This window comes from Rattus rattus, chromosome 2, assembly GCF_011064425.1.
Source record: "Rattus rattus isolate New Zealand chromosome 2, Rrattus_CSIRO_v1, whole genome shotgun sequence".
In the NCBI taxonomy this organism is placed as follows: Eukaryota; Metazoa; Chordata; class Mammalia; order Rodentia; family Muridae; genus Rattus; species Rattus rattus.
This window is the reverse complement of record NC_046155.1, coordinates 118,022,443-118,046,096: the sequence shown is the minus strand read 5'-3', so window position 1 is coordinate 118,046,096 and position 23,654 is coordinate 118,022,443. Positions and strand designations below refer to the sequence as shown.

General features: G+C 48.0%; 1 protein-coding gene across 4 annotated transcripts in view; it reads left to right on the top strand.

The window, feature by feature from the left end:
* The window catches only part of Sh3gl3 (SH3 domain containing GRB2 like 3, endophilin A3), a 124,487-nt gene that overhangs the window by 58,241 nt on the left and 42,592 nt on the right, over positions 1 to 23,654 (top strand). For 3 of the 4 annotated variants that reach the window (XM_032893303.1, XM_032893304.1, XM_032893302.1), the window contains exon 2: positions 23,580 to 23,648. In XM_032893303.1, coding sequence (XP_032749194.1) covers positions 23,640 to 23,648 — 9 coding nt within the window. In that variant the 5' untranslated portion in view covers positions 23,580 to 23,639. Of the gene's footprint in view, positions 1 to 23,579; positions 23,649 to 23,654 lie in introns of those variants that run through there. The other variant, XM_032893305.1, reaches the window with a different exon arrangement.

Below are 23,654 nucleotides of genomic sequence, written 5' to 3'. Positions count from 1 at the left end.
GTGGCCATTGGTTTCACATGTAAGTTACATAGTCTTTACTGTTTTGTCCTAAAGGATGAGCCTTCCTGGTTTAAAGAGAAACGGGAGAAATCCAGACTTTTCACGTGTGACTTTCTGCTGAACAGGAAGTTCTGCTGTTTTGTTTATTTTTGATTGCTGTCCCTCTGCTTCACCCCTGTAATATTATGTGATTCTTGTAAAGTGTTTCAAATCTAGAATCACCAATGTATCATTTCCTCTTATTTGAAACTATGAACACAAGTTGGGTCCTTCATTCAATTACCAGTGTCTCTTTTTTATTCTTTGACTGTACAATGATGTACTCACACAAGGCACAAAGGGACAAGAAATTGTTGAAAACACCTAGTCACCTCTTTCCTCAAACCTTCAACTCTTCAAGAAAGGTAGAGATCTCCAAACCTGTATTTATGGGGCAAATACTTAGGAAGGGTGATTTCTGCATCAACACTCATTATTTTCTACCAGAGAATTCTTTGATGGTATTTTGAATAAGCCAGTTTAGGTAGGAAGCAGCTTGGCACGGAACTTTCCGCTGCTGTAAAGTGTTAGGTGAGGTCATGGGTGTTTTCACAGGAAGTTTAGAACATAGCGTCTGTTTCTACCATTTTCCCTTATCAGTATCTCAGAGTAACCAACAGTTAAATTTCATTGTTGCAGATTTTCCCTACAGTGTCAATGACATCTCCTTTGTTTTTAATCCTTTAGCCTTGAGATAAAATGACCTGGTACAGACAAAGGAACAAAGGAGTCCTGGTGGCAGGCTCTGGGAAGGTCGGAAGGGCAATATTGGGGGTGGGGGTGGGGCGAGACTCTGTTTGGGAACTTATGGGGGGGGTTGGCTGCTGGAAGGAGAGGAACAAGAAGAGGTAGGGAAAGGGTTGGAGGTCATAGAGTCTGACCTCAGCTTGAGGGGAGCAAGCTCACCTCCTTCCACTTAGTAGTAAGGTCTCCAAACCCTGACCCCCACCCCCATTTACAATCCCTGATGCTCTGCATTCCTTTCAGTCTCAGGCTTTGGAATGCTCTTCAGCTGAAGGATGTTTGGCTTTGCAGTGTCTTCATTTAAGTTGGCGAATATTCATTGTACAGGATGCAGGCTTCCTGAGGACATTTGCATATTAGTCAGAGATGAATTAGATCATAAGTTTAACAAGTCTGAGCTCCCTGAAGCTGGGTTTGGGGGCTTCTATGAAATCCTGGAAACACCCTTCTGTCTAGATGGAGCTCCAGTTTGATTGAGAGTAGCTGGAAGTACCCTCCTCCTCCCTCCTCCCCCTCCCTCCCCTCCTCCCTCCCTCCCCTCCCTCCCCCTCCCCCTCCTCCCTCCCTCCTCCTCCCTCCCCTCCCCCTCCTCCCTTCCTCCCTCCTTCCTTCCTCCCTCCTCCCTCCCTTCCTCCTCCTCCCTCCTCCCTCCCCCCTCCCTCCCTCCCCTCCCTCCCTCCTCCCTTCCTCCCCCTCCCCCTCCTCCCTCCCTCTCTCTCACCCTCCCTCCCTTCCCTCCCTCCCCCCCTTCTCCCTCCTCCCTCCCCTCCCTCCCTCCCCCCCCTCCCCCCCCTCTCCCCCCTCCCTCCCTCCCTCCCTCCCTCCCTCCCTCCCTCCCTCCTCCCTCCCCCCCTCCCCCCCTCCTCCCCCTCCCCCCCTCCCTTCCTCCTCCCTCCCTCCCTCCTCCCCCCTCCCTCCCTCCCCTCCCTCCCTCCCTCCCTCCCTCCCTCCCTCCCCTCCCTCCTCCCTCCCTCCCTCCCTCCCTCCCTTCCTTCCTTCTCATCTCTTCTCATTTCCTAGTTGCTTCAAATCTCCAAAAATGATGAGAGCAAGAAATTAGCAATTCTTCTCTCTGTGAGGTCAGAGTGTGTTGAAAGACCCAACCATCTCATCAGATCCTAAGCCCGGAGGTGAAGAGTGTTAGGAAATGTAAATTGTGGACTAATGCAGTGGAGTGGGAGTATGGGAATACCGGGCAGGTCCTGCAAAGGTGTCCCCCTGAGGAATCACACCACACGATAGATATACCTAGTATAATGAAGATTATTGTGTGTGTGGGGTGGGGACCCAGAGAAGAGGTGGGGGCAAGGAAAGGGGGAACAGAGAGGAAGAGGGAAAGAGGAAGAGAGGCCGGCCGGAAACTCGCGGGAACAGAGAAAGAGAGTAGAAGAAGGGGACCTGGGGGATCCAGCAGACCTCTTAATATGCTGCTGCTACACCTGCTAGCACCTGGCTGCAGATGATGATGCAAGCTGTTGCTACGTAGCTGTTGGGCGGAGTCTAGCAGAATTGTCTGTAAGCCAATGGAGAGCGAGGGTAGTCTGCATGGGTTCTCAGCATCTTAGAGCCAACCCTGAAACTGACTCCAGGTGAAAGAGGAGCTGATCACCCAGTGTGGCCACACCCAGTGTGGCTGTTTCTGCCGCTCCTGTCCTCTGAAGGTGCTGGGAGAAGCTGGAGTTAGGGAGCTTCAAGGCAGTACTCTCACTGTCTATACACGGGTGCTATTCTGAAAGGGGTTGATTCTATTCTCCCTCCTCCAACAAACCTCACTGTGGTTTTCTGACTTTGGCTATTCCTGTTAAAAAGATATTTTTTGTTGTTTAATATGAAGGACACATCTTATTGCTGAAAAACAATCAGATAGACCCTAGACCCCAGGTTTTGTTCTGTTTTTTGTTTTTTGTTTTGGTTTTTTGTTTGTTTTTTATAAGCAGGGTTTTAAAAAACTTTTAAGGCATTATGCCCTAACTTGTTTCTTATAAAGTGTCCCAGAAGAAAAAATCACAAAATATTACTTTTATTTTACTTATTTTGAGTTATGAACAATGAATCATCAGGCTTTCTCTTTTTTCTTATTTTTTTCTTATTTTTGACATTTCTAATTGAATGATGAAAATTTTCTTATTTTCTTCACTTTGCTGATAGCTTGCAGGCTAGGAGATCACAGGCTTGGAGACAGTATGGCTAATTCCATGCAGTTTGGAGACACGCAGCCTGTCCTAGCCAGGCCTGAACGCCTTTCCCATGCATCCTACCCTGCTTCCTGTGGCTATGAAGAACACAGCAGTTTATGACAGTTTTCTAAGTTCTAGGTAATTTATCAAGAATGGAAGTTTGCCACTCATGGTTCTGGGGGCTACCTTCACAAGGCTACATCTGGTGAGGCCCCTTTTGCTGGTGATTGCTCTCAGTTGAGTCACAAGGCTGCCTAAGGCATTGTGAGGTCCTGGAACCATTGGGGAATGACAACTCCCTGGAGGTGTCCTGGAAGCTCCTGATAGGAGTCTGAGTATCCCAGGTGGGAACTGCCGGAGTAGCTTAGGGATGAGCTGATGGCTATTGAATGCAAAATGGATCCCAGAGTTGTTTGGGATATAGACTGGATAGGGGCGTGTGTTTGGATGTGCATGTGCATGTGTGTGTGTGTGTGTGTGTGTGTGTGTGTGCGTGTGTGTGCGTGTGTGTGCTTAGAGGGTTATATCAGAGACTGTGGGAGCTCTGTGGAGTTCTTGGGATTCTTAATCTTTTGATTGTAAGTTGTTGGTTAACCAGCTTTTCTTTCTGAGATCTTCCACTCATTTTTGAACTAACTCTTTATTCTCTGCTGTTTCATCACAAAGGATTCATTTTACTATTTTCAAAGACAAGTCAAATATATCCATGCCTTCCACTGATCTCTGTGGACCGGTTCCTTTTGAACAGGAAGATTACCTGTCTACCTTTGACCGACCTGCCCGCCTACACACCTGTTTGCCTATTGCCTAGCTATCCATCCACCTGCACACTCATTCCCATAGCATTCTAAGTCTAGATTCCAGTTGTGTGTGTGTGGTTTTCAACTTGACACAGGTTGGGGTCAGTTGGGAAGATGTTAACTTGTTTGAGAAAACGCTGCTACCTGATTGGCCTGTGGGAAGACTGCCAGGTATTTTCTTGACTGACCGTTGATATTGAAGGGGCAGCCCACTGTGGGTGATGCCACCCACAGTCAAGTGGTCTTGGGTGTATGTATAAGAAAACGAAGCAAGCGAGCCAGGAGAAGGAAGCCAGTAGCCAGCATTCCTCCATGGCCTCTGCTTCTGTTCCTGTCCTGGGTTCCTGCCTTGCCTTTCCTTCATGGTGGACTATAAAATGTTAGCCAAAACAAGCTCTTGATTGCCTTTGATCCATTGTTTAATCACAGCCGTAGAAACCTCACAAGGATCACAGTTTTCTGAGCTGACTGTGCAGTTGATTTCAATAACTGAAAACTCAGTAAGGGGCAGACAAAGGCGGGAAGGCGTCTTCTACATTTTGGGTTTAAGAGATGTTTAGAATATTCAAGGACATTTCCAACAGATTACTAGGTGCAAAAATATTGAAGTTCAAGAGACTCCAGGATTTTCAAGTTGGTAGCATGTGTATAAAGTTTATCTTTTCTGTGACCACAGGATGAAAGCAACAGGAAGATTAGTTAGGGCAAGAGAGAGCCAGGAGGCAAAGGCTGTAACTCTGGGTGAATGAAGAGCAACTCCAGAGGTCACTAAAGGGAAGAGGGCAAGAGTAGTTGTGTGAGAGGAACGGTCAGAATGCTGCTCCTATGGAGCCAGGCCGTGCAGTGTCCTTCAGGACTGGGTGTGGCTAGGTGACAACACAACCACAGAACTGACTGACCTGAACGTGCGTGGGAGGCAACAGCGTCTGTTCTCTGTTAATGTCAGGGCCTCCATCTTTGCTGGCTGCTGCCGCCTCAAGACATCTCATGCTCAGTGTGGGGAAGACGAACAAAGAAGGACACCTGATGCTAAGAAAAGAAAAACCTTCCAGAAACTCCCACCCCAGCTGACTTCCATCTAGGCCTGGTTTGCTACGAGAAAAGTGACTGCTTGTAGCTGGAAGGGAGGCTACAGAAACACAAAACATTCCAGCATAGTGGTGTGTTGACTGGAAGGAGGAAAGTCTTCATCCAGTGGGCAGAAGACAGAGTTGACTTTAGTTTGGTTGAGAAGGGAGTGGGAAGGAAGAGAATGCATGTGTCGGGTCTCCTTGGGAGGCTATTATAATAGGTGTGGATTGGAGAAGCAGTAGCCAGTAGAATGTGGAGAAATAACTGGGGGTGGCCTTTCAGAATGTGAAAGGCTTGGGTCATGTCAGATTGATGTGAGTGGAGTGGGATCCCTGTACCCTGCTCTTGGGAGATGCATGGAGATATGGAGTGAGTGGAGACTGTACTGTATGCAAACTGGCAAAGTGCGTGCTAGGAACAGGAAAATGGGTTCCAGGAGAGAGCATGTGCACAGGGTGATAATCTAGGAAATACTGCCTAGAAATGACCCTCGTTCAGCCTTGTGTTTCCCACGCCGAGGATTATTGCAACACCCTGCACAGGTGCTGTGCTCTTGGCAGCCGTCCCACATCTCTGCTGGTTGCTGCTTATGCCAACTTGACAGTGACCAGAGTCATCTGGAAGAGGGAACGTCAGTTGAGAAAATGCCTTCATCAATCTGGCCTGTGGGCAAGGCTGTAGGGCATTTGTTGTTTAGTAATTAAAGTGGAAGGGCACATGCCATGGTGGGTGGTGCCACTTCTGGTTCTGGGATCTATAAGCAAGCAAGATGAGCAAGCCATGGAGAGAAAGCTAGTCACCAGGCTTCCTCCATGCTCTGTGCATCGGTCCCTTCATGACTTCCCTTCATGATGGACTGCAAGCTGTAAGATGAATAAGCCCTTTCCTCTCCAGGCTGCTTTTGGTCATGGTGTTTATTACAGAAATAGAAAACTAACCAGGATGGTGTGACTGTCAGTTTTATGCGGCCATTACAATGTGAGCATCTACTTGAAGTCCATCCCCTTCCTCAGCTGGAGCTGACCTCAGGCAGGCTGTTAATTGTGGGTCCTCCGGAGGCTCTCCTACCTGATAGCTTCCTGCCTTCTGGGTGGGTGGGAGGACTGGAGAGAGAGAGAGAGAGAGAGAGAGAGAGAGAGAGAGAGAGAGAGAGAGAGAGAGAGAAGGGAAGTTTCTACTTGTTTGGTGCTGTGCCAGATGGCTTTGATCTCCATGGTCCAGGCAGGTGTGGGGCTGACTCCCTTACAGAAGTGGCATTTCCATGCTGAGCTATCGATTTCCCCCCTGGGTAGTGTTTGGGATGCCTTTCAAGTTTTTGGGTGGTATTGGTCTTTTTAAGCTTCTTTGGGATGGATGGCCTCTAAAGCACCTTGAGATCTACTTCTATCCGTCTCCCTGGGTCTGGTTGGGGGTAGGGGAGGACCTCCTCCTTCCCTCTCTTCCTCCAGCTGGTTTAAGCCTCTGGATCTTTGTGCTTTTGTATCTGTCTGTAGATAGAGACTTTAAAACGTCACTTCTATAGATTTTGAAAGTGTTGCCAATATACTGACCTGCTTCTGAAGCTCACAGGGCCTTTGGGCAGGCCAAGAAAAATGAATGAGGAAATAAAACCCACTGGACTCCATAAAGAAGAAATTATTATTATTATTACTATTATTATTATGATTTTTAAGAAAAATAAATTAAACCTTAGCTCCAAGTACTAAAACCAGAAGACTTGAAGATAGCTAGCCACAGTTTTCTCATGCTTAATTCTCAGCAACATTAGATGCCAGGAAACAGTAGAACTCAGTGTCCAGAATAAGGAGGACAGACCACAGCCACAAAGTCCGGGGATATTCTTAGCCTGGCGCACAGAGGATGTTAATTGCTTTAGTCTTTGCTGTTGTTGTTTTGGTCTTGTTATTGTTAAACAGTTATGGACGTATAAAAGCCTTTTCCTGGAAAGTTTGCAGATCAATATGTCTGACTTACTCTCACAGTGTAAAAGGAACGCATCCCCCTGCAGATGTAGACGTAAGATGACATGATCAGGAGGAGGTGCGCATTTTTGTCATCTCAGCAGGTAGTAGAGGCAGGAGAGTCATGGGTTAGAGGCCAGCCTGGTGTATACATTGATCCAGGTTAGCCAGGTCTCATAGCAAGAGTCTGTCTTAGAAAACCAAACAAAACAAACAAATGAAGAAACAAAAAGACCCCAAAACCAGAAGAGAAAAAGAAGGACAGAAGAGAGAATTGTCCACGGCCTATTACCTCAGGGAGGGAGTAGAGGGACTTTGCTTACTCCTATAGCTAAGTCAGTATTAATATTTTACATTTCCTGGTTTTCAGTATTATCTCAGATCTATGTTAAAAGAGCTACCCTATGCCAAGGACTGGTTGATGTGCATTTTTGTATAAAATGAAGGCTCTTGGGCCATGGAGTTGACTCAGCAGGTCAAGGTCCTCACTGCACAATTGTGACAACTCAGGTTCCATCCCTGGAATTCACTGGAAGGATAGAACGCTCTCAATTGTCATCTGACTTCCAGTGAACTGAGAATCCCTTCCTAAAATAGGGCCACACCAGGCCTGAGGACAACCTCGATGGGTGTCTTAGGTAAGACTTCAGGGATTGGATGGATGTCCAGAGTGGCCTCAGCAAAGAGGGGCTGAGGTCAGATTCTTTCCACTTCTCCTCCTGGTGCTCTGCGGGGCTGTTCCTTCAGTGTCTTCCTAAGGAGCACTTCTGACTTCAGCTTCGACTACTTTTATTTTTAGTTCACTTAAAAAAATGTTTCCTCCTCATAGTAGCCCTTTCTTGTTTCATGTGTATGTTATCTAAATTTGTCTGTGCGTATTGATGGGAGCTTTAAAAGGCCTAAGCCTTTTGACTGCACTTATCCAAAGCTGCTGTCCTCAGGTGCTGGGCTTCAGGGAGGCGCCAAGACACAGCTCTGGGATGTCCGAGATGGACATCCCTGATTCCCTAGCATCTAGTCACCACTAGACAACCACACAGAGAAGTCAGGAACAATATCAGGGGTCCACAGGTCTGTGATGAGGCCTGCACCATTGGGGGCCGTGGGCTTAGGACAGTGTCTGGCCTGGGACTGGGGCTGGGAGCTCCGGTTTAGCTCTTCATGGAAGGTAGCTGTGGTTGTCTGGAAGTGCAGAGGCCCTCTACAGAGACTTAGGCTCTGTGGGCAAAGGCCTTCTCCATGCTCCCCCATGGCAGCGGTGGATGAAAGAACCCTTATTTCCAAACTGTTTTTTGGTGCTTATTGTGGAAAATGGATGGTCATGACCTCTTGGGGGGGGGGTGTGTGTGTCAAATGGCACACATTGGAAAACACAGATACTTACATCCTGATTCATAACAATAGCAAACTCAGTTATGAAGTAGCATCATAAACAGTTGTAGGGTTGGTGGGTCACCACAGCATGAGGTATTAAAGGGTCACAGCATTAAAAGGTTGAGAACCACTGATCCTAAGCTTCCTTGTCTTTTGTCTGGTTTTCTTCAGATTTCTGTGATTCCAGGTTGCCCTTAGATTGGAGGGCTAGGTGGCTGGGCAGGTTTTGTCTTTTGCCTTGTTGTGTTGTCTCCTGAACGTGGGTGGCTATGGTGGCTGGATCAGTCGGGGCAGCAGAAAGCTGCAAAGAAAGGCTTTACTCTGGGAATGCAGCCCCTTCCTCTCAGGCGAGTTGCCTCATGTTTTTTCTCCTGTCTGTTGGAATGTTTGAAAAGACCTGAAGCTTCTCTCTGATCCTGACCTTACTCTAGGCCCACGAATCATAAGGGCAGTCCACCCAGACATGAGTGCAGGCTCCAGGTCCGCACAAGCACTCCCGGATGTTGATTGCTCGATAGGTCTGTGCCTGTTGTTTGGTACAAGACACTGGTCTGTACTTCCTGTACTGGAAGCGGGAACTGTTATCACCGGTTTACACATCAGGAACTGAAGGTACAGGGTACTTCAATAATTTCCCCAGACTCAGATCTCTGTTTATCAGTGGAGCAGGGATTAGAACCCAGATGCTGTAACTGCAGCCTTTGCCTCTGGATGGAGAAGAGATGTGGTAACAGAACGGGAGTGGGTCATTGGCCAACCCCTTCCCGGTGGCGCACATGCACAGAGCGGAAGACAAACTCACCGGGTGCGCATGGGCAGAGGACAAGCTCAGTGCTGGTCTTCACCCTCGCCTTGTTTGATACAATGTTTCTCTTGTTCATTGTTCTGTGTGCAGCCTGGCGGGCCTGAGGCTTCAGGTTATTTTCCTATCTCTGCCTCCCATCTCCTGGGGTCTGTGCTGGGTGTGAGGTTCTTGCTCCTGACTTCTACACGGTTGATGGCTCTGAACTCACATGGTCAGGCTTGTGCAGCGAGTGCTTTAAACACAGAGCTATCTCTTCAGACCACATTTAATTTTTTTTAAAATGATCCCCATATTGTGCTTCGGGGATCACTCCTGTTCTTTTGATGTTTACATAATTTAGGTGTGGAATTTCCCTGTATTCACTTTGATCTGGGGAGCAGTCTTCTCCCACTCTATTGGCAATAATATCCTCCGTCTCTGATGCCATCTGCTCTCCATTTTCTAACCTCACACCACTCAGATGCTGCCGGCACCGTCCCTGGTTTTCCAGCCCTGTTACGGGTGTGGCCGCTGCCACCACATCTTGAGTCATTTATTTAGAGACACCTGGACGAGCTGAGAGGTATGCAAGCTGCCCACCGCCTTGGCCCAGCCGTGCAGTGTTCACTTACTCTCTGCAGGTCATTTACTGTGGCAGGGTTGTTTCTTTTCTCTTGTCCTGCTGCCATGGTGTTGAAGCTCAAAGCGAGCACAGTTCAGGTTACACAGCACAGTACAACAGGCCTGAGATTTCGGGTTCTTTCTCAGTAAAGAGGAAACTCCTCCTTGTGCTGGCATGAGTGTGCTGATCAGAGATGACCCACTCTGGATTGGCAGGCAGTGTCTCATGTCTGCTGTTGAGACGGGAGGAAGACTCAGAGCGTCCTTGCATGTTTTATGCTGGTCTAGACCAGTGGTTCTCAACCTTCCTAATGCTGCGGCCATTTAACACAGTTGGGGTGACCCCAACCATAAAATTATTTTGTTTCTACTTCATGACTGTCATTTTGCTACTGTTATGAATCATAATATAAAAATATCTGATATGCAGGATATCTGATATGCAACCCCTATGGGGTTTGTAGCCCACAGGTTAACAACTGCTATTTTAGACAAATAAATCAGAAAGAATACATTGTGTGTAAATGTTAACAGCACTGAGTGCTGAATTGTGGGGAGATAGGCAGGATTTGTTAACTTTATTGACACAGAACATGCACACAGGGAGTGAGTGAGTAATATCTATAAATATATATCTTGATGTATTTTAATGAATGCCATGTCCGTGTAACCCGTTCAAGGTACAGGTATTAGGGCTAGGGATGTGCTGCAGTTGGTAGAGTGCCGTGCTGGGAGGAAGACCCGATTTCAGATCCTTAGCACCCACATAAAACTCAGCTTGGTGGCACATGCCTATAATCTAGTCCTGGGGAAGTGAGACAGGGAGGGTCCCTGGGGCTTGCTAGCAGGCAGCTAAATGAGTGAATTCTAGGTCCCGGGGGAGGCCTCATCTAAGAACTAATGAGGAAAGTGATTGGAGAAGACACTTGTCATTGGCCTCTGACTGCCACACGCATGGACACACAAAGATGCAGGTATTACCAGCACCGAGAAGGCTCTCTCAATGCCATAACACTTATTTCTACCACTACATTTTAGTATTACATCTATTAAAAAAGATTTAGTGGTTTGTGTATACATATATGTGTATGTACCATGTGCCAGCCGTGTGTTCTGGGAGAGCAGAAGTGGCATTAGACCCCTGAACTAGAGTTAGAGCTGATTGTCAATGCTGTGTAGGTTCTGGGAATCAAACCTAGGTCCTCTGCAAGAGCAGCTAGAACCCTTAGCCTCTGGGCCATCTCTCTGGTCCTGTAAATTTAGTGTATTTTACTTTTGACTTCCGTGACTAGAATAGCATAGTATGTTCTCCTTGACTTTTGGACTTTATGTCATTAGATTCACAAAGCGTAAGAGTCACAGTCTTAGAGCTTCTGTTATGATAAAACACCACACCAAAAAACCAACTGGGGGAGGAGAGTGTTTATTTTAGTTTACAATTCCACAAGGCAGGAAGTCAAGCAGGGCAGGAACGCGGAGGCAGGAGCTGATGCAGAGGCCCTGGAGGAGTGCTGCCTGCTGGCTTGCTCCTCATTTCTTGCTCTGACATGCTTTCCTATGGCATTAGTACCCCCAGGCTAGTGGTGGGCTCACCCACAATGGAATGGGCCCTCCAAATATCAGTTATCAGTCAAGAGACTGCCTTAGGGGCTTGCCTTCAGACCAGTCCTGTAGAGGCATTTTCATGAGTGAGAGTCTTTTCTTCCCACATGATCCTAGCTTGTGTCAAGTTGACGTACCAAATAGCTAGCAAAATTGACCACTTGTCAGCTCAACACAGAAATATATCATTTATTAAGCCATAACCTCTCTGTTCTTGATTATCCCCCAAGTCTTTTTTTGTTTTTTTAATACCAGTATTATGTCCTAACATAAGTTTAAAACTTCCACACTTTCAACTCTTTTAAGGTCCAGTTTTCTTTCTAAACATCCAAAGTCTCTTTCATTTCTTTAAAGTATCCAAATTCTTGGCAAAATGTCTAAGTTTCTTAACTGTGGGCTCCTATAAAATATAGGGGTAAACCCTATCTTACGCCATAACGGAAGAACAAGGCCACAGTCACCGTCAAGTCAAAGCAAAACCAAAGTTTAACAGTGTTAGAGGTTCAGTGCTTGATGTCTGGGACCCACTCTGGGGCTTGGGAGTCCCATTACCAGCTCACCAGGCCTGCCCTTCAAAGCCCTGTCTGCCCTGGAGGCTGCCCCAGGGACATCAAAATGCCAGGGTCTCCTACTGCACCTGAGGTTTCACCTTCACAAATGGTCTCTCTTCCAGGACTCCAGGACGCCACATAGTTCCAGGCCTCAGATTTTTTTCCATAACCCCTTCATACGTTCAAAACTCCTACCGCCTGGGAGGCTCACGCACTACCAGGTTCACCTGCCAGCGTGAGACGCAGCCTCTCCCCTTTCTGGACTACAGCGTCTGCAGGCCGACTCTGAGGTAACACACCTCAGAGGGTTTTAAGTACTCATTGATGCTGGCCCCTTAGAGCAGATTCTTCAGCTCCAGCTGAACATTAATAGTTGTCCCTGCAGAGCAAAAGTCTTACTCCAGTGGTCTGGCCTCTTGTTGTTAATCACAGCTGACTTTTCAGTTCCAGGTGACCAGACACCACAGATTTTTAACTCACCATATTGAACGGCCTTGATAGAGCCTTTAAGGGACTCTCAACCTTCCATCGGAACATCACAAGCCAGGCCTCTGTCGCCTGCATTTCTCTCACCCGTCCTCTCTTCCAGCCTCCCACACAGAACATCACAGAGGGCCCTGAGCACTTAACAGATAGAAAGCGAGAAAGCCCAAAGTTCAGAAGCCACCACAGCCCTCCTAAAGACAAGACCATGTCTGTAACTGCGATAGGTACCTCATGGCTTGGAACCAATCTCTGGCATCTATGGCTGTGATAAAACACCGTGATCAAAAGCAGTTTGGGGAGGAGAGGGTTTACTTCAGCTTGCAGTTCTGAGCATCCAGGGCTACCAGACCAGGGGTGGCCCCACCCATAATGAGCTGGGCTTTCCCATACCAGTCATCAGCTGGGAAAACGGCCTTCAGACTTGCCCACAGGCCAATACTATGGAAGCACCTTAAAAAAAAACTTAATTGCCTTTTATTTTTATTTCTAATTGCATTTTTATTTACATGAGATTCCTTCTTCCCACATGACCCTAGCTTGTGTCAAGTTGACATAAAAACTAGACAGCACAGTGAGCAGTGATTGGATGCTCGCCTGCAGCAGTCTCGTTGCCCGAGGCACTGAGACTTCCAGTTTCTGTAGCGTGTTGGACTGTGTCACGGCAACTGCCCTTCTGTGTTCACTGTTGCAGACGACGCCTGCACTGTTTCTGGGTTTTAGCTATTTTGAACCATGCTGCGTGTAAGTGGATTTCGGTGTACACAGGTAGGACTTTCTGCCTGGTAAATACCTAAAGGGGGACTTTCTGAGTCATAGGGTGTAGCGATTTCTATATTCATCTCTATAGATGCTGCCAAACTGCTTTCCAAAACCACTTAGGCAGTGTGGACTCCAGAGAGCAGCGCATGCATATTCCAGTTGCTCCATCCATCTTGGGAAACACTTGAGCTGACATTCATGTTTTGAGATGATTTTAGTCATTCTGATAGCAATCTCGTGGCATCTCATCATGGTTTGATTTGGATTTCCATGATAATAGTAGTGGTGAGATATTTTCAAATGCTTATCAGAGCATTTGGATATTGTCTTAGTGTACCTGGGACGTTCCAACAAAAATATAACATACCTGGCGACTTACACAGATGTCTGTCCCTCAGACTTTTGTGGGTCGTTCATAGCAAAGGCAGGTGGAATGTGGCCGGGGTCTGCCTCATGGTTCACCGATGCCAGCTCCCTGTGTGCTCCTATAGATGAAGAGGAGAGGGCTTTCGGAGGTTTCCCTTATAGACTAATCCTGTCCTGTGAGGTTTTACACCATTAGAACCCAACCTTGACCCACTCATGTCACAAGACTCTACCTCCTAGTGTGACACATTGGACATTACTGATTCCGTGTATGAATTTTGAGGAGACACATCCTTGTTTCCCAGCCTCTTTACTGTGGCATCTCCTTGTCTCTTGATGGCCGTGACTGAAAATCTCCGCCTAGATCGTTAGCCTTCATCCACATCCCTCTGCTGTGCTCTGTAAGCTTTGCCTCTGGACAAGCGAGGACTCACCTCAAGCACCAGGAGAAAAGGGAACAGCTTGTCAGGGCCACTTCTTTATGCTTGTTGGTTTTTTTCCTCAGAAATTTGGCCTCTTAGATCCCGGTTTCCTTGGATACAGTGTGCTCTGAGGGAGAGGGATGGCTGGAGCTTTCTGCTCCCACTTTCCACCCTGTGTTACAAGACAGAAAATTCACCTGAATGAAGCAGCACCGGCAACTGCTTCTCCACCTGCACCCTGAGAAGCTTCACCCATTCCATTCCCGATCCTCAGGCTCCCCTGTCCGGCGCTGGTGCCTTCCTGGATAGCTTGAAGGGCTCGCACACACCCTTTGCTCATCTTCCCCTGTTGTTGACGGGTTGAGTCTTGCCGTGTTTTCTGAGCTGATAGAAGCAGGTTGTGGCAGCTAAATGGCAGAAAGAGAAGACAGAGGAGCCTGCAGGGAGAGTGAACCGCTCTGGGGAGCCTGATGTGTCTCTGCAGAGCACTACCCCTCGGAGAGTTGTCGTTACATTAGACATCAGACATGGCCAGCGAGTCCACCCCACTCACCCCTGGAATGTCTGGAAGCACCCTAGCATTTTAAAGTCCCGGAACATGTTTTTATACAGAAATCTTTGTAAGTTTCATTTTCATGGCCTTCTAAGTTTATGCAGCCCAGAGCTTTTCTCCAGTCCCCTTAGAGCTACAGTTTTAGACACAGTTTCCACTTTTCAAAATCCCTATTATAAGGTTGGCTCTTGAAAACATTTTTCTGAGATTTTGGTTTTGTTGCTGTTTACTTTGTTTTATAAAAAGTGAGGAAGTGTGGGCTGGGGAGAGGGCTCGGTTGTTAAAAGTGAACCACTACTGCACACAGGCGGGAACCCCACACGCTACCTGTGACTTTCCCAGGTAGGTGGCAAGGTGTCTTCATTTTCCTATTTTTATCTGACTGGAGCTGCCAAGTTGGAGTGGACAAGGTTCCATCTGATGGCCCGGTCCTCCTGGGGCAGGTCTGCTGGGCAGGTTTGCAGTGTTTATCTAGGTACCCTAAGTCTGATGCATGATTTTTGGTGGGGACACTGAAAAAGCTGGGATTCCAACACTGTCCCTTAACAGATGTCTACATGTGGTACCCGTCCCTTTTCATCACTTGACTGATATTTTGAAATTGAAATCTGTTCCTACACTCACCTGCTTAAACTCTCACTGCTCATGGTTAGAAGTGGCCCATGACCTGCCCGCCTGTGTGACCTGCCCCTCTGTGTGACCTGCCCCTCTGTGTGACCTGCCCCTCTGTGTGACCTGCCCCTCTGTGTGACCTGCCCCTCTCTGTGTGTGACCTGCCCCTCTGTGTGACCTGTCCCTCTGTGTCACCTGCCCCTCTGTGTGACCTGCCCCTCTGTGTCACCTGCCCCTCTGTGTGACCTGCCCCTCTGTGTGACCTGCCCCTCTGTGTGACCTGCCCCTCTGTGTGACCTGCCCCTCTGTGTGTGACTTGCCCCACTCTGTGTGACCGGCCCCTCTGTGTGACCTGCCTCTGTGTGTGACCTGCCCCTGTGTGTGACCTGCCCTCTGTGTCACCTGCCCCTCTGTGTGTGACCTGCCCCTCTGTGTGTGACCTGCCCCTCTGTGTGACCTGCCCCTCTGTGTCACCTGCCCCTCTGTGTCTCCTGCCCCTCTGTGTGTGTGTCCTGCCCCCCTGTGTGACCTGCCCCTCTGTGTGTCACCTGCCCCTCTGTGTGTGACCTGCCCCCCTCTGTGACCTGCCCCTCTGTGACCTGCCCCTCTCAGACCTGCCCCTGTGTGTGACCTGCCCCTGTGTGTGACCTGCCCCTCTGTGTGTGACCTGCCCCTCTCTGTGTGACCTGCCCCTCTGTGTCACCTGCCCCTCTGTGTGTGACCTGCCCCCCTCTGAGTGACCTGCCCCTCTCTGTGACCTGCCCCTGGGTGTGACCTGCCCCTCTGTGTGTGACCTGCCCCTCTGTGTGTGACCTGCCCCTCTGTGTCACCTGCCCCTCTGTGTGTGACCTGCCCCCCTCTGTGACCTGCCCCTCTCTGTGACCTGCCCCTGTGTGTGACCTGCCCCTCTGTGTGACCTGCCCCTCTGTGTGACCTGCCCCTCTGTGTGACCTGCCCCTCTGTGTGTCACCTCCCCCTCTGTGTCTCACCCGCCCCTCTCTGTCACCCGCCCCTCTCTCTGACACCCCCCTCTGTGTGACCTGCCCCTCTGTGTGACCTGCCCCTCTGTGTCACCTGCCCCTCTGTGTGTGACCTGCCCTCCTGTGTCACCTGCCCCTCTGTGTGTCACCTGCCCCTCTGTGTGTGACCTGCCCCCCTCTGTGACCTGCCCCTCTGTGTGACCTGTCCCTCTGTGTGACCTGCCCCTCTGTGTGACACCTGCCCCTCTGTGTGACCTGCCCCTCTGTGTGACCTGCCCCCCTCTGTGTCACCTGCCCCTCTGTGTCACCTGCCCCTCTGTGTGACCTGCCCCCTGTGTGACCTGCCCCTCTCTCTGTGTGACCTGCCCCTCTGTGTGACCTGTCCCTCTGTGTGACCTGCCCTCTGTGTGACCTGCCGCTCTCTGTGTGACCTGCCCCTCTGTGTGACCTGCCCCTGTGTGTGACCTGCCCCTCTGTGTGACCTACCCCTCTGTGTGACCTGCCCCTCTGTGTGACCTGACCCTCTGTGTGACCTGCCCCTCTGTGTCACCTGCCCCTCTGTGTGACCTGCCCCCCTGGCAATGTGATCCTTCTCATTTGGGGTTTGTCTTTTTGTTTTTAACATTGTCGTCTCCTTACTAGAATATTAATGTCATGGCTTTGCCTATGTTCCTTCGTTCTGTCAGAAATGCTACTTCCTCCCTGGGGAATTACAGATAACTTTCTAGGCTGTATTCTGGAACTTTCTGGGCAGCGAATACCATTTGCTTCATTCCGTCTGGTTTCTCCTCGCAGGCTCTGTCTGCATCTGTCTGCCGTGGAAGTGTGTTTATCTTGGTGTGTTGGGTGGCTGTGCCTCATCGAGGTGTGCTGTACTGTACTGTAGTGATACCTTTGGGCAGGCTTCCTAGTTTGGTAATTAGATAACTCATGTTATGTCAGTCTGAGACATTACTGCATTACTGTAGTTTTGTCAGTTTAGGTTGAATGATACTGAACTGGTTTATCGTCGATCTATCATCTACCTATCTATCCTCTCTCTGTCATCTATCTACTCTCCCACCCCCCCCCAAGTAGTCCTGGCTGACCTAGAACTCATAGAGAATAGCCCACCTCTGTCTCCTGAGTGCTAGAACTAAAGGTGTGCCCAGCCTTGATGTATAAAGTTTTGTTGGGATGCCATTTGTGTGTGTGTGTGTGTGTGTGTGTGTGTGTGTGTGGTGTGTGTGTATACATGTCCAAAGACCACAGTTTAATGTCAAATGTCCCCCTTATTCACCCCCCATTAATGAGGACCTCTCCCTGAGCGCAGAGCTTTCAGGTCTGCTCACTGGGTGGCCACTAAGCTCCAGGGGCTCTCTTCCCTCCCCGTGCTGGTGCCACAGGCACAGTGCTCTGCATGGTTCTTACAGGCACCTCCCTCACACTGGCGTTTATACGGCTGCCGGGGTTCAGAGTCAGGTACTCATGTCTGTACTCCATGGTTTTACCAGCTGAGCTTTCTCCCTGGTTCCCCAAATAACTGTTCTGGGACGGAATTCTTAACACTTGTCCTTATAGATTCATTTTTTTTACTGTTGATTCTTACTCTACTTGTACTGCACAGAAAAACAACAAAACAAACAAAACCCAAACACGAATACCCAGCTTCGCTATGGTGCTGATGGTGACCTGGGCGTGGTCATTTTTGTCACACTCTCTCTATACCTCCGATGAATATACATTTCTTAGTATGTTGGCTGAAAAGTCACAAATGTATGTGTATGTCTTAGGTCAATGTTAGTTTGACTTCCAAGCCATGCATCATATATGTATACATATCTACATGTATGTGTATGAATTGTGCGGCTGTCGGCACAGCGCCATGGTGACCGAGCTTCCTGGATTACTCCTTTTACTGTCAGCCTGAGGTCCCAGTCAGGGCGCGGCCCACGGAAATATTTCCTGTCTGATGTTAAAAGCTTTATTTTGGTTAGTAATTTCCTAGTATGTATATATTTACCTATTTACTTTTAATATTTTTGTATGTTTTGCTGTAGATATCAATCTAGAAAATATTTTTGTAGCTGGGTTTTCAAAGCCCCTTCGCTTGAGCTGGTTTGTGTGTAGCTCGGGGGTGGGGCGCTTGCCCGGAATGCACAACACTCGGGCTCTGATTCCCACCTCCATAATGAAGCAGCAGAATGCATTCTACTCCTCCATCCCTTAACGTAGCGAGCTTAATCCACACCCACGGTTACGGTTGGTCACTGGGACTTACTGTACCTATCTTATTTTGTGGTTTCTGTCGGCCATTCCTCGGCTTCTATCTGAACATCTTTTCTTAACTTCCTTTGGTTTGATACCCATTTGCTTTTTACCCATGTGTTGGTAAGGACAGTGTATTACCACACACACAGCACTATTTCTTTTTCAGCGTTGGGCTTTTAGAGTTAAGCATTAGTTATAGAATGAGATGCTTGTATGTCACTTGCCCTTGTCCACAGTTATGGCTGGGCACGTGGGCTTTGGCATATTCAACACGCCCACAGCTCCGCCCCCTCCTGACCTGTGGTCACCTGGGCTTGTAGAGCCCAGGCATTAGGTTTTACTTGCTTGTTTTCAGTGGATACCTGATTTTATCACAGGAGTGTTTCCACTTCCGCCCCCACCTATTTCTTGTATGCCACACGTTTTGCTCTCCTTATAGGACTGGTTTTCATTGCACTGAGCTCCTCGAAGCCCCTTCTCCGTGCTCTCCTGTGCTGCTCTTGCTGAGGAGAGAGTTCTGTTGTCTGTTTACTGCCTCTCTGCTTGGCTGCCTCTGCAGGCCCCACCCCCTGACAGACAGTCATGGATATTTTATTTTTGAGATCTTGTTATCAATTAATATTCATCTTTCTTAGTAACTCGAGTATATTTTCAAAATTAAAGACTTGTATCTTTGTGTAATAAGAAAAAAAACCCAATTCTTTTATTGTCGTTGTTGTTTTGTTTTGTTTTGAAATAGGGTCTCTTGTGTAGCCCTGGCTGTCCTAGAATTCCCACTGTTGACCAGGCTGGCCTTGAACTCACAGAGATCTGCCTGCCTCTACCTCTTAAGTGGTGGCATTAAAGGCATACATCACCACTGCTAGGCCCCAAACCCCTATTCTTAAAATATTCATTTTTGCCCCCCGGGTGCCTTCGCTTTGGAGCTGTTCATCTATTCTGTCTTGAGTAGCTTTTTTTTTTTTTTTTTTTTTTTTCTTTTTTTCAGAGCTGGAGCTGGGGACCAAACCCAAGGCCTTGCGCTTGCTAGGCAAGCGCTGTACCATTGAGCTAAATCCCCAGCCCCTTGAGTAGCTCTTATTCAATAGAAAATACAGTGCTTTGTCTTGTTTTGTTTTGTTTTGGTAATTTCCTTAAATACTTTCCAGCTTACTGTTTTGCTTCTGATTATGCCCAGCCTGGAGTTTACCCCTGCGCCTGGTTAGGTTTTTTTTTCCTTTCTTTCCCAAATTGATGTAAGCCAGGATCACCTCTACTGAGAAATGCCTCCATCATTGGCGGGTAGGTAAATCTGTGGGCATTTTCTTGATTAATGATTGACATGGGAGAGTCCCGCCCACTGCCACTCCTCTTCCTGAGTTGTATAAGAAAGCAGGCTGAGCATGTGTGGAGAAGCAGGTTGGTAAGCAGCACCCCTCCATGTTCTCCACTTCAGTTCCTGCCTCCAGATTCCTACCTTAAGCTCCTGCCCTGCCTTTTGAAGCGATGATCTGCAGTCCGCCTTGCTCCCCCACGCTGTGTCACAGCAGTGTGAGCCTGATGGAGACGGCTTCATTTATTGAGATGTTCAGACCTTTGTTGGTTGATTTTTAAGACTTCTAATTTTTAAAAATAGCCTTTAAAAATTTGTTACTTTTTGTGACTATTTTTTTGTTAATTGAAAATTTCCATCACTTAACAATTTGGCCCTGGCCTAAATATACATAAGAGGCCCTTGTCACCTTGGTCACGAAGCTCTTGTCAGCAATGAAGTCATGCGATTTCGTACACTCTTTCTGGCTCTCCTTCTTGGTGTTATATTTATTTAGAATTTAGATCCAGGATAAGTAATGTTGGGAAGATGTCCTCTGCCCTTTAAACCTTTGTGTTCTAGGTAGCTGGGTGGTTGTGCTTCCTTCCACCTGGTTCCTAAGGCCCTCACACAGCATCTCGGCTTCTTTCCTGTGGTGATGCTGTGAGTATCTGATGTAATCCACAGAGGAGAGGGTGCAGACTGCCAGACAGGACAGCATCAGACACCCGCATTCCTTTCCCAGGCCCTTAGGCAGAGCTTGGTCCACACTCTCACTGTGGCCATACTCTTAGGTCTCTCTTCATCCAGTGGGGATCCACTGATATCTCTTCCCCATGTGTAGACAAGATGCCCAGCAGGCCCGGGCTCCTATCTGAGCTCACCATGCTGTGCTTTAGTTCTTTTTTAGGACCAGAAAAAGATTATTCTGATTCTAAATATTACTTTTTCTTTCTGATTTTGTTCTTAATATTTAAGGTGTCATTTGAGTTTATTCAGAACATAGGGAAGGCACTATAAAATTGGGACTTTTATAGTAACTTGAATAGGAGTGAAAGTTGCTTAAGTATCAATATGTTTAACCAAGTGTTCATATACACAAACCTATGTGGGAATTTCTCATTCAATGGTCAGGTGACTTAAATATCTAAAGTCATAGAAATATTCCTACTTAATGTCTCAAAATAGCTAAGTATCCTGGGGGAATTCAGGATTGTCATAACTCCGACCTGTGACTCCTACTGAAAATAAAACCAGGCTTTATCTCTTCCCAAATGAGAAAGGAATGGAAATCACATTCATTTCTGTTAGCAAAAGTAGAAGTAAACCTCTCCTGTGTGGACACCATGAAGTACTCCTTTCCTGTGTGAGACACCATGAAGTACCCCTCTCCTGTGTGAGACACCATGAAGTACTCCTCTCCTGTGTGAGACACCAGGCTTTCCAAAACACAGAGGCAGTGTAATCCTGCCAAGGTGGACCAGTTGAGGAGGTTTCTGGTCTACTAAGTGAATCTCTAATCCGTATTTCAAGATCAGGATCTGTGCGTTGGCTTCTCTCCTTCCAACAGTGAAGGAGACTGTAGATGGCTATGTCAGTCATCACAACACACACCGTGTACACAGTGTGACCGGCTGCCATGGCTACCCTTCCCCAAGTGATCTTCCACTCTCCTCCAAGCTAGATCACAGTGGATCTCCGAGAAGGAACAGAAATGTGTGCAAAGCATGTTTATAGCTACAAAGTATCTAAAGCCCAAGGTTGGTAGTTACCAGGCACAGCCTGCACTCCATTTTGCTGACCAAGGCAAGTGCAGGGTGGAATGGGATACCTTGTATCTCAGTGGGTGGAGCTACAGAGCATGGCAGCCATTTTTGCAGACTTCCATGGCCACTGATATAAGGCCAGAGCTTGTCTAACTCCCATTAGAGTCTGAGTACTACCTCTAAAAGTTCAGAACCAGTACTGGAGGTGCTCCTCACTCTTTGGTCTAGAGCACAGTCTCGGGTTCGTTTCAGGGTCTCATTTTGAGGATTGGAAGAAGCCTGTCTCTGACATCTGTCCTTAGTTCGAGAGCTCTGTCAAGTGGGTTGTCTTGAGGAGCTCATAGGCTCTGCAGTTTAAACAACACTGTTCACTGGACTTAGTTCCTGGGGGGGGGCGGCTGGGTGGTGACCAGCAGATGAGACTCTCCTGCTTGTTCTCTGAGCTGTGAGTCAGCTGGGCGGCTGTGTGTGATGGGGCATGGGTGGCTGTGTGTGATGGGGCTGGTGCCCCTTTACCTCTCTGCCTAGCAGGGCTTGTCCACAGGCAAAGGGTTTCAGGGAGGTGGGTAGAAGCACATAGGTTTCTTTCTAGCTAGGCTTGGTTCTTTGTGGTCACAAGTCACAGGGCTACCCTGATAGTGGGGCAATTGAATGCTAGGGGCAGGGTTTCTCAGTGTATCAGAGCCCCAAGTGTCCTGGACTTTCCTGTAGACCAGGCTGACCTCGAACTCAGAGATCCCCCTGCCTCTTCATCCTAAGTGCGGAGATTGAGATTAAAGGCCTGCACCACCATGCCAGGCCCTGCTAGCTATTTTTGTAAGCCACTCTCTTCAGGAAATCCTGTGTCATATCTTAATTTAAGCAAATGTCTGTGTCCCTTTACCACGCCCACACCTCCTTATTCTGTAGCAACAGTGTGTGTGCAGGAGAGAGAGGAATAGGGTATACAGGCAGACGAAGCCCGGCCTGCATGTAAGGAATCTGCAGTCCCCTTAACAACAGCCTACTGTGACTTTATACATGTGTTAACACTTTAAAGCCATAAATAAGTCACGGTGAAATACTTTCTAAAGGAAACACTTTTGTGAGTCCATTCTCCTTGTTCATGAAGCCAAATCCATGGGGACTGGAGTCGCTTTTCTGAAAGGCTTCTCTAAGTGGTTGTGTTGGGCAAGGCGTCTGTAGAGAGCTCGCTGCTGTGCCCTCTGGCTTGCCAGGGTGTGATCGGTGCCTCTGCCTCCTTTTCAACGTTTGTTTTCTTCCATTCTCCCTTGAGCACTCATCACATGGGAATGAAACGCCTTACTGCTTTGTGAGCAGCCTGGCCTCTCATGAGGGACAACGTTTTGGTGGTCACAGTGGTGTGGTGGGTGTGTGCATGTGTTGGTGCGTGTGCACATGTGCGTGCACGGTCTGCACAGTGCGCTTATGTCTTCAGTTACCATTGGGCGGGTGGACACCAGGGATGCAGCTGAGTGCTCCTCTGGGACAGGCAGCCCCACGAAGGATCAGTGTCAAACCACCTTTCCATTCCTACTCAGTTTGTCCTTTTTGAAACCACTGTCCCACCCAAGAAGACCTTTCCCCCAGGGCTGCACACTGCAGTGCTGCCTGTCCTTCAAAAGCAAGCCCTGATGCCACGTATTCTAGGAGTCAGGTCCTGGATGAGCTGCCGTCTACTCTGCAGATGGAGACGTTCTCTAAGCAGCTCTGAGAGCCTACCGAGTTGATGCATTGATAAGAATTTGCATCTCGTCCTAGTATTTGTAGTTTTTACCGCCTGTCTCTTATATTCCTGCTGTGGGGTGCTAACTCTTGTCACTCCTTGGGTTCCTAGCTGTCTTGTCACTGCTTACATTAGAACTACGTTGTACCATCTGATGAGGCCCAAGATGATGAAGCTTGAACAAATGGGAAATATACATTGTCCCATGATCTTTTCTTTTCTTTAGTTGTGATTGGTGTGTGTGTGTGTGTGTGTGTGTGTGTGTGTGTGCGCACATGTGTGTGCCACAGTGCACATGTAGAAGCCTGGGAACAACCTTATGGAGCTGGATCTCTCCTTCCACCTCTACATGGGTTCCAGGGCTCGAACTGGGGGACCTTTATCGTCTCGTTGGTTCCTGATCGTTTCCATAAAGGATGAGGGGAGATGGCTCAGTGTTAAAAGCACTGGCTGCCTCTTCCAGAGGACCAGGGTTCAACTCCCAGCACCCACATGGCAGCTTACAACTGTCTGTAACTAATGTTTCAGGGCTATATATGCAGGCAAAACACCAATGTACATAAACCAAGCCAACAACTGAGATTTTTGTTACTAACTTCAATGAAAGACATGTACAGTGAAAACATTTGTGTTTGTTTTTGCAGCTGTTTAGTGAAAAAATAAGTGGTGCAGAAGGAACGAAGCTAGATGAAGAGTTTCTGGATATGGAAAAGGTAAAG